The sequence below is a fragment of the Thamnophis elegans genome, chromosome 11 (assembly GCF_009769535.1).
Source record: "Thamnophis elegans isolate rThaEle1 chromosome 11, rThaEle1.pri, whole genome shotgun sequence".
Lineage (NCBI taxonomy): Eukaryota > Metazoa > Chordata > Lepidosauria > Squamata > Colubridae > Thamnophis > Thamnophis elegans.
Window position 1 is genome coordinate 17128479 of NC_045551.1, and position 11559 is coordinate 17140037.

Sequence of the window (11559 nt, forward strand, 5' to 3'; positions counted from 1 at the left end):
AAGTCGCCACCTGATTGGCTGGCAGCTAACTGTCCCATGCGGCCAAACGCCTAGGACAAACGGTGTTTCGGCAAATGGGCTGCACCAAAGGGAGTGCAGCAGAGGGGTGGAGGCCCATGGCCAGAGTGAATGGGTGGGGGAAGGCCAACCGAGGAGAAAAGCTGTAGTTAAATGGGGAGAGGCAGAAGCATGGAGAAGGAGGCACAGCCAAGGAGGAGACTGAAGGTCTCATTCTGCCCCAAATACATACAACATACATTTCGTACCTTAGCATTCAGATCTTGCAAAATGTCACTTAGCAAATCATCTTTAGAGAGATCAATGCTTCTGTCGAAAAGAAAATATAGGTTTTCCATAAACTTTTTGAAGATTTTCCAAACCCGTTCAAGATAAGCAATGGATAGACTTGACCTCAATTTAGAAAACAAGAAATAATTAATAGGAGTTGATTGTAAGATCAGTGGCGTTATAAATGTTTTTAAATAAATAAAGTAGCAAAACTGAGAGAACAATATACAATTCTAAAAATATAATTTATGCAAATTAAAACTTACATCAGCATTTTTCTTGACAGTGTTAGCTATGAACATGGATTTAATAGTGTTTGGCTTTGATACCAGTGTCTTTTTCAATTTGTTTTTGTCATATGTGGAAAGCTGTATCTTTTCTTCCTGGTAATAATAAAAAAAATCAAACATCAAAATCTATTCATCAGGCATCATTTAAAAAAAATCTAAAACCAATCTTGAGTGCAATGTTAAATCATAGTATAGTGTTGCAAATAAGAACTAAGGCTTTCTTACCTTCCATTCTATTAGTTATTAAGCCCTTATGCAGCACTTATATTTTTGTCACCACTGTACAAATACTGAACAATAAAATCTGTGCCCTGTATCTTCTTTATCATCTAATTGATCTTGAACAAAGGTAAGGGGAATGGAAATGGAAAGGAAACATCTGCATTATGTTCTTTCTGACAGGCAAAGCAGTAAGGCATCTAAGGATTCATTATTCCCAGGCCAAATCATGCGAAAGAATTTCTAGCACCTCACAAACTAACCTCCCTTATCAAAAAGCTTGGTAGAATAATGTGAAAGGGTCTGGTGATGAGGAAAAAATACATACATAACTGCTGCAAAAAAAGAGGAAAAGGAGTTCCAAAATATATAATCAAAAAGGACTAGAGGAAAGATAAGATGTTTTGGAAGTGAGCAAAGAAAGGTTAAACAATTATTCTGCCAGAGTACATAGAAATAAAACATAATGAAATTATATGGGATGAAACCAAAACACAGAACAATTCCAGTTATCAATGGATATAACAGCATTATGTTGAGGACAAAATTGAATATTACATTACTATACAATAGAATATTGATGTAATGAAAGCTATAAAATGCTGCAGAATAGTATGGCCACACATTTAGATGAGTTAAAGAAATATTAAATATGGATGCAGTGTGCTTGTGGAGTGGTTGCTTATTGTAAATATGGATGCTGCATACAGTACGAGCAATACACTGTGTGCACAATATTAGGCAAGTTGTGTTTTGGAGGATAATTTATTATTGAACAACTAGTTACTCTCAGTCAATCCAAAATGTTATCAAACCGCAACCTGAATATTTAAGAAACAAAAAGTGAGATTTTGGCTTTCTTAGGAGAATATCTATGTATCACAATTAATGGGTAATTATTAGCGTGCAGAATTATTGTGCATCTAAGATGAAAATTTTCCCATCTCACTCATTTACCTGTATCTGTTAAAGTGAGAATAATAAACTAACAACTCAAATGTAGAATAAGCATTTCTGACATTTAAAAAATCAGTGATCAACATAGCCAGCCTTCTTCTTCAATAACAGTCATAAGCCTTCCATTTAGTGGAGTCCGTTCCGTTTCTTGATCTGTTGACAATCAACTTTGTTGTATCTAGTAGCAACCACAATGTCCCTCAGACACTGTTTCAGAGAGGTGTACTGTTTTCATTTACTATAAATCTCCCATCTCTTTAAGAACTTTACTGGAATGAATGGAGTACTTCGATGCTTGCACTGAAGCATTGTTCCTGTATAAAATCATGGTTTTCTTGAAAGATGCCCGACTTTGTCCTGCTCCACTGCTTGAAGAAAGTGTTCTTCTAAAATGGCAGTAGGTTTGTTTGGGAGTAGTTGATTTTGACAGTCTGTCTTCAACCCCAAAAGGTTTCGAACTAGCCTCATTTTTAATACCAGCCCAATTACCCGTAACCCCACCTCCACTTTGCTGGAGTCTGAGTCAATCGGAGCTCTGTTGCCTATTACTCGATCCAGCGATGGGCCCATCCACTGGTCTGTCAAGAGTCACTCTCATCTCATCAGTACGTAAAATCTTTGAAAAATCTGTCTTCAGCTATTTCTTGGCCCAGTCTTACCGTTTCAAATTATGTGTCTTGTTCGGTGGTGGCTGGATAATGGGTTCCTGGTAGCTTCATGTTTGATTCTTCTTAAATCTTTGGCAGTGAATGTGCGTCTTTTTTTCTCAACACGTTTCTTGTGACCTTGTTAACTATTTGCAACAAAACGTTTGATGGTTCTGTAATCATGCCCCAATATCACAGCAATTTCAGGAGCGCTGCATCCCTCTGAAAGACTTTTCACAATGTTTGACTTTTCAGAGTCAGTTAAATCCTGAAACCTTCTACATGTTTTAATCTCCAGGCCTTTAATCATCTTCTCTGCACTTTTTCCAAAGTCTCAACATCTTTTTTGTAATGTAGTGATCAAAACTGGGCGCAGTATTCCAGGTGTGGTCTTAACAAGGCTTTATAAAGCAGTACTAATATTTCACATGATTTTGAAACTGTGTCTCTTTATACAACCAAGGATTGTATTAGCTTTTTTGGCTGCTGGCTCATGTCTAATGATCATCCACTAGACTTCAAGGTGTCTGTTTGTTTTTGCTGTTTTTGAGCCAGGTTCACCTAATCTGTATTTATAAACTTTGGGTTTTCTTGCCCAGTGTAAAATCTTGCTTTTCCTCCATACTAAATTTCATTTTGTTAGATAGGGTCCATTATCAAGTCGGTCAAGATCTTTTTGGATCCTGAACTTTTCTTCTGGGGTGTTGGCTATTCCTTCAGCTTAGTGTCATCTGCAAATTTGATGAGTTCCCCTTCTATGCCCTCATCTAAGTCATTTATGAAGATATTGAAGAGTACTGGGACTAAGACAGAACCTTTTGGTTCTCCACTGCTAACTTCCCTCCAATGTAGATGTAGTATCATTAAGGACTACTTGTTGAGTACTGTTTGTCAGCCAGTTACAATCAATCTGGTGATGATGCTGTCTATCCCATATTTTTTCTAGTTTACCAACTAGAAGATTGTGGTCTACTTTGTCAAATGCCTTGCGGAAGTCTAAATATATTATGTCCACAGCATTTCGTTGGTCTACTAATTAATCACTTTGTCAAAGAATGAAATAAGATTGGTTTGCATGATCTGTTTTTAACAAATCCATGCTGGCTTCTAGGTATAACTTTATTTGTTTCTAGAAGTTCACAGTTCTGTTTTTTGATTAATTTTTCCAGTATCTTCCGAGGTATCGATATTAGGCTAATTGGTCTATAGTTTCCTGGATGTGTTCCTCCCCCCCCCTTTTTTTTTTTTTGAAGATGGTAACCATATCAACTCTTACAATTCTTTGGTAGTTCTCCACTGCTTCAAGATTTTTTAAAGATATGATGCAAATGGTTTGAGATAACATCCGCCAGCTCTTCAGAATTCCTGGGATATAATCCATCAGGAACCGGTAATTTATATTCATCAAGGTTAGGCAAGTGTTCTCTTACTATTTTCTGGCTTATTTTAATTCTTATTTGTAGTCTGTCTTTTACAGTTATGTTTTTGGTAGCTTGGGCTATAGTTTCTTCTTGTGTTGCAAAGACTGAGTTAAGACTCATCTCAGTCTAATCAAGCACAGTGATCAATGTAGCAAAAATCAAGAGTTGAGGAATTGCAAGTTATGTATAAAGAACACATAAGGAATAAATTATACAGAAATAAGACCTGGGTATATCAAATGAAATGTAAAAACAAACTGAATGAAGTGGAATTTGATAACTCAATAAACGTGCATGGTAAAAGAGAGATTAATTTGCGCTTTCATTTATTTGGTTTTCTGTTTCTTATGCCTTCTGCACTTCAAAGGTAATAGTATAATGTATGTGTGTGTGTGTGTGTGTGTGTGTGTGTGTGTGTGTGTGTGTGTATGTATGTATGTATGTATGTATGTAGGTATGATATATATATATATATATATATATATATATATGTTATATTTGTGCTGATAAATAAATAAAGGGGCAACAAATATAATGGAAATCTGTTTACTGCAAAAATGAAGTTGCAAAGTTGCTACTCACAATACTGGTGAGACAACTGCTCTGGTTGGTAATTTTTATATATATAATTTTTATATATAATTTTATATATAATTTTTTTATATATATAATTTTATATATAATTTTATATATAATTTTTATATATATAAAAATTACCAACCAGAGCAGTTGTCTCACCAGTATTGTGAATAGCAACTTGCAACTTCATTTTTGCAGTAAACAGATTTCCATAAAAGCAGTTCCATAGAACAGTTTATTGCTGTAACCGAGATTATCAAATGCATGTTTCATGATTATGGTATTGTGTAGAAACAAATATGATGATATATGGCAAATGGTATTTCAATTACCAGTTATCTATGTTCCCAATGACAAGATGGTTTTATCAGTATGTTAAAGATTCACCTGGGTTTGAAGGATTTGTTGTTGGGTGACTTCAAGTCAGTTTTGATTCATAGCAACTGGTCTGGACAAGTCCTGCAGTTTTCTTGGTAAGATTTTTCAAAAATGGTTTGCTAATGGCTGCTTCCCAGAACTGTGTATGTGTGAATGGCCCAAAGTCATTCAGATGACTTCATATCTAATGCAGGACTAGAACTCTTGGTTTCTGGCTTAATACCTTAACCACTACATCAAACTGGCTCTCTCCTATTTATTTACAGCCAATATAATCACACCATGTAAACATGCCCTGTTTCCTAGGAACGGACACTACTCACTGATAAGGCTCCACCTTCCCATGGTTCAGAGCCATCATATTGCTCCCTGTCAAGCCCAACATTTTAACCTGGCCTAGGAGGCACAATCTTTCCCAATTTCAGTATAATATTGATATGAAATAAGTCACATTTTGAATTACTTATCTCAGAAATTTCATGTAGATAATAGTAGTGAAGACAAAACAATATTTCATAATGACTAGATATTCAGGACTCCTGTTGCAATCAGTCTTGCAAGTCAGATTAAAATAATGTGCTCCAGTTCCAGCTTGGCAAAGAAATTAATCAGATATCAAAAAGTACAGAGAAAATAAGCAAGAATATAGAAATACATAATCCAACATGCTACCAAAGCACTCTGAAACCAGATATAAACAATTCTAGAAAATTGGTTTCCTTCAAGAGTGTCCAAAGATGGACTATTACTTCTTAATATTTTCCCCAAGAAATGACTAGGTTACGTAAGGCAGCTACCCAATACTATCAATATTGCTATCAATTTATATTGGAAAAAGTTGCTGAAAAAAACATACTCACGTTTCTCGTCAGAATTAAGAGCATGTCTTCTAAGTCTTCATCAAAAATTTCCCTGCCATCTTCTACATAACCAACCCCATCTATTTAAAAAAAGTCACTTTTTACATCAAATCACTATATTTATATTTTGCATTAAAATTTGTACTTAGGAAAGCAAATTGATCTAGGTTCACTCAATTTTTCCATCATTTTGCAGTGGTAGAATAACAAACACTGTGGTTTTTCAAAATAAACTACAATTACTATTTTCTATAATGACTGGGCAGACTGGCTGTGATAGTGGTTAGATGGCTGTGACATTCTAGGGAGGTCCATATTCCAATTCCTTAGGTTATCTTTCACTAATCACTGTCATTAGCCTATCTAAAAGGCTTGTTTTAAAGATAAAATTAAAAAGATACATATTATTAGAAGATGCTAAACTATAAAAATACAAAGATAAAATGCATTTTTATAATCTATTGCCTCTCACAAATAAAAACCAATTTGTCATTTCTAATTCTTGACATTTCTCTTATTCTTGACATTGCACATTGTACATAATACTCAAAGAAATTATTTCCTTTCCGTTAACCATCTTAAAATGTAGACATATCCTCACAAATGACTTGGTAGTTGATACTTAGGAAAAAAACTTGGCTACATGAGCGCACCAGCTATAAAATCATGCCAAATAGTCAGAGAAACTGATTATCTTATTCCTGCCAATTTACATCTCCATCTAAGCAGTTTTTTTTATTCAAATCAATTTAACAAATAGGTCGTCTTTGATAATCATAATTGGGGACAATTGCTTAATGTGGTCATTAAGCAAATCACATGGTCATTACATTAATAGAACTTCTTCCCAATAACTTTTGTTTGGTTGGAAGACCCATGAGATTGGTAAACAGTGATCACGTGACCCTTGGATGCTGCAACCATCATAATACATGATCATTCCTAGCACTTGAATTGTGATCACATGACTGTGGAGACGCTGCAACAGTTATAAGTGTGAGGACTGATTGCAAGTCACTTTTTTCAATACTGTTGTAACTTCAAATAGTGCTAAATGAATGGTTGCAAGTTGAAGACCTATCAAGTAGTTACAGTTTTTTTTCTATTATTATAAAAAATATTTCCTTATTCTAGATATCTAAAAAAAAATATTGAATGACAAGGGACTAAAACCAATTGCTCTCTCACCATGCCTGTTTTGAGAGAATTCTACCTTTGTTCTTAATATTACAGTTGAAGTATCAAAACAGTAACCAGAATAATAGACTCGGGCAGTGTTGTTAATAAATCAAGCTGAACCCATTGCCAGAATAACAGCTCAGTTAATGCTACTGATATTCATTAGTTTCCTTTAGATACACACAAAAGATTCAGGCAAATTTTATAAAACACAGTTATTTTTTAAAAAATAAAGTTTGTTTTAAATCACATTGCCAGAAATGAATGGAAAAGTTTTAGTATCAGCCCAAAGACTAAAAAAAATCAATTTTACAAACCATCATCCACAATCCAGTCCATCATCCTGGCGTTCTCTGACAATCTTAGAATATTGTTCTTCGTCAATTTCATCATAAATACCTGTAAATTCCTCAACCTACAAAAGAAAATAATTACTATAACTTTTATAAAAACAAAGAAAATAGGATTGATATTCTGACATTGGGATATTTATTTAAATAAATATCCAATTTTTAAATAAATAGCCTAACCAAGCTGCAGCAACGTTCTGACCTTAGCTGATCTCAGAAGCTAAATAGAATACATTTGGATATAGAACCATTTTCTGATTCCAGATTTATTGTCCAAACTAAGAAATTTGAGAAAATAACCAAAAAAGCAACAGCTAATTGTTCAATTACACTGCCATGAAAAACATTAGATGCCAATCATCAGGAGTCAACTTAATGCTTACAGGGCATCTTCATATTTTTATGTATACAAATAAGAGATCTATACTTAGTAGAAGCTTCATTCTTCTACATAGCATTCTTCACTTATGACTCTCAACATTCAAGGCAGCATGAATCCAGCTATAGGGGGATTGGTGCTATCATCCATCTTAAAGAGTACCAGTTCCTAAAACTGGGTTAATAAATAAATGTAGATAATTCTCATACAAAAATGTGTGTGGACACATTCACTCATAAAACAATATGGTAATGACATAAATTAGAGCAACTTTTAATTACCTCGTATTTATTTTCTCACCAGCTTTTGCCTTCCTCAGCTGCTCCAGAGCTTCTTGCCTTCCTTTTTTAGATTTTTTCTCACGACGTAAACGTGAAGATGCAAGATTTGCAGTATTTGTTGTTTCTGAAAAACAGAATTGATAACAAGTATTAAAAGCAGCATGTGGGAATTAATTAACAGACACACACACAAGGTGAAAACTTTGATAATAATATCAGTGTCAATGAAAGATAAAGATCTGTTGATTAGAATTCTAACTATTGAAACTACAATAAACAAAATGCTGTGCATTAACATAAGTAACTTAGTTTAAATTATCAATCTTAAATGTAAAAAGGAAATGCTCTGTATAAGGTATTTATAATACTCTGTATAAGTATTTCAGTGTTTCAAGGTATTAATAAATCAAATATATTTTGTAATTAAATGTATTAAGATACTACTTTTTGCACTTTTTCAGAATTCTTTTCCTACAAGCCTACAGAAGAGTCAAGATCTTGTGGGAAGAAATATCCATCTGGTTCAATTCCAAGGCACTGGAGTCAAAATCGATGCTGGAGGCTGATTGGAAGAGGCTCCATTATTGATGAACAGGACCACATTTGTGGTCCGGATGCAGCTGACCAAATGAGTCGAGAGTGAGCGGGTTTTATATCTTCTCTTGGGCTTTGCACTGAGCTTCCTGTTCTTGTGCAAGAATATTATTCTATTGGCTGTTGTCAGATTCCATGGGGCCATGTAGGGGTTATGTAGGGGTGAGTAGCTGGCTCTATATAGGCAAAGTACAAATCCTAGGTGTTTGTCTGAGCTAGGATTCTGAGGGTGATGCAATGTCTGAAAGGGTGTTGGGTAATTCCTATTGTGGCTTAATGGCTTTGGTCCTGGTTTGTCTCTTGGGTGAGGGTATTTGCTTATGAATAGAGTTATCTAGTTGCAACATGTTCTTATATTTCTCCAACAATATGCCTATGAGGATAAGTGATCCAGCTGCAACAATAATCATCTACTTATAGATTCACCTACTAACTTGTCAATACCTAGTTTCATCTCAAAAGCTTGTCTTGAAAACTTTTATGTTCTTTCAGTCTTATATTGCAACTGCAGAAATAGTTTTAATGCATCTGAAGCGCCTAAGAAACTATCATTCACATAAAAATGACAAATTGAGTCTTTAGTGAGAAAATCAGCCAAAAAGCCACTAGAAGAAAAGTAGAATTAAAGACTGTACACCTTTGCACAATCACTTGACAATAATATCTAGCTAGATGACAGTGTTTTTTGGCTTGAAAATTTTGGCTTGAAAAGCAGAGCAGATTCAGAAGTAGTTAATATTTGGATGGAAGACAAAGAAATACCAAGATAACAGGCTAGAGTTGAAAAAAAATGTCACACGAAATAATGGAAAATGAAAAATCACTTCCCACAGGCTGAGCTCTCGGAGGCTTTACCTTGAAAGTAAGCATCACCAATGTCAGTAAGAATTACTCTAGGCCCACATAAACATTCATGGAGCATCACTGAAAATATTTGAGAAATTTAGAAATTGGACTTATGTCACAGAAATTCCTAATTCCTTTAAAAATCCTGTTTTTTTAACAAAAAGATTTCACTGGCACTCTTTCTGAGAAGCAAACCTCCATGAAACCACTGCAGTGTATTCTTCAGTAGCACTAAATGAGATTACAACTGAGACAGTAAAATGGTTTATGCTTTCAATAGAGAGTTATAAGCAATAAGGCTTGAACCACAGTCACGATTTATCCTTGAATTCAGAGTCAAAATATTTATTTTCCAGACACAGCTGCTACTGTTCCGCTGCTTTCTTCCTTTCGGAGATTCAGCTTATGCCCACCACCACCGCCGCCTAAATCTTCCATTCACTTCTACCACAATCTCTGTCCTTTGTTAGCAATCCTCCGGTTTAAGACTTTCCTCCGCCACCACCTCACCCCACATCCCGAAGCACGCTAACCTCCATGGTAATCGTCGTTATGCGAACGCTCGCTCGGCTCCATAATGAAGGTGGGGGGACCGGTAAAAGCGCGGGTCGTAGGTCCCTCCCAAACCAAACCTCAACTTCACGCTCTCGCGCCAAAGCGCCTAAAAGTGGCGCGAGAAAAGAAACCCAAGTGCCCCGGCTGGCTGAACAGCCAATTAGAAGGCAGATGACGATATCCGTTCTTCCTATTCCGCTTCAGGGTGGGAACAGGAAGAGGGAGTGTGAGCGAGCCGGCTGTTTCTGGAGAAAGGAAAGCGGGCGCAAAATAATACGGGAAACTATCGTCGTTTTCTATATAGTTTTCTATATTCGTGATGTCTTGGAAAAATGACACGGACAGCTGAGGGGGAGGAATAAAGGAAGCTTCTGACTTGCCATAAAGCAATAGAAGAAGAAGAGTTTATCTAAAATGGGGCAGGAGCAATGAAATTGTTCATTTTCTGGCATGGGCTCTGAATTTAAATATGTTATTCAGAAGCAATATTGCAAATGATAAAATTGTGTCCTTACTACTCTGGGTCTGCTCTTTTAAATTGTCCCACCCACTCGTGGGCTAAAATTGCAATGATGTGAGATTTGTAAATACATTAATTACCTACTCTTATATATCTCTGATATTTCACTCTTTTAATCATTTGAAATGTGCATGTGAAATTTAAATTACAATTTTTCACTGCTGTCATTTGTAAAAATTTGACCTTTACATTAATTTGAATTTACCATGTTTTTTTATATACTGTTCCAAAGAATTTGGTAAGGTAAAGGTTCCCCTCACACATGTGTACTAGTTGTTCCCAACTCTAGGGGTCGGTCCTCATCTCCATTTCAAAGCCAAAGGCCTAGCGCTGGCCAAAAATGTGTCTGTGGTCATGTGGCCAACATGACTAAATGCCAAAGGCACACAGAATACTGTTACCTTCCCACCAAAGGAAGAAATGTAAAATGTATTGGACACTTTGGAACAGTGTTTCTCAACCTTGACAACTTGAAGTCCACAGGACTTCAAGTTGCCAAGGTTGAGAAACACTGCTTGGAATATTTGGAGTACATAATGAAAACATGCCATGTGATCTTTTAGATGCAGAGAAGACCTTTGACAGTTTGAACTCAGCTTTCTTGTTCAAGGTTTTGTAAGATATACACTTTGGGTAGAACTTTATAAAATGGATAAGATTGATTTACACTTCACAGAAAATACAAATAATTGTTAATGGAGATCTAATGAAATCCTGGGAGATACCAAAATGAATAAGGCAGTCTCCTTTTTCCTTTCCTTTTTATTTTGGTCCTTGAAATACTTAATAGAGATATCAAACAAGAGTTTGTGGGAATAAAGATTAAAAGAGAAACATAAGGCATTTTGCAGATCATTTAGTTTTGATTCTGGAACCTCTTAAAGAATTGAAATAATGGGCAAATGTAAATGATTTTGTGCATTAGCAGTTTTAAAATTAATAACAATGTAAACAGAATGATGCTAACTAAATTGTAAGAATAGAATGTCAAAGAATTGATGAATAAAGTGGGTTTAAGATTGAGAAGAACGTATAATATCTGAGTATTACCATGACAAATATGAATTGTGTAAGGATTTGCCTCTCCTCTCTCCTCAAGAAAACAGAACTCTTGAAACAAATAACATATCAAAAGGAAACTTTATTGGGATATAGTGATAGCAAGAAAAATAAGGCAGAATCTGAAATTCCCACTCAGACCATTAGATTAAACATT

At 35.3% G+C, this 11559-nt stretch overlaps 1 protein-coding gene across 1 annotated transcript in view; it reads right to left on the reverse strand.

The window, feature by feature from the left end:
* POLA1 (DNA polymerase alpha 1, catalytic subunit) overlaps positions 1-9930 on the reverse strand; it is a 388965-nt gene extending 379035 nt beyond the window's left edge. Inside the window, 8 exon segments of the mRNA XM_032226833.1 lie at positions 267-333; positions 559-671; positions 5640-5719; positions 7136-7154; positions 7156-7233; positions 7829-7839; positions 7842-7952; positions 9802-9930. Coding sequence (XP_032082724.1) covers positions 267-333; positions 559-671; positions 5640-5719; positions 7136-7154; positions 7156-7233; positions 7829-7839; positions 7842-7952; positions 9802-9844 — 522 coding nt within the window. The 5' untranslated portion in view covers positions 9845-9930.
* Between the last annotated feature and the right edge of the window lie 1629 nt (positions 9931-11559).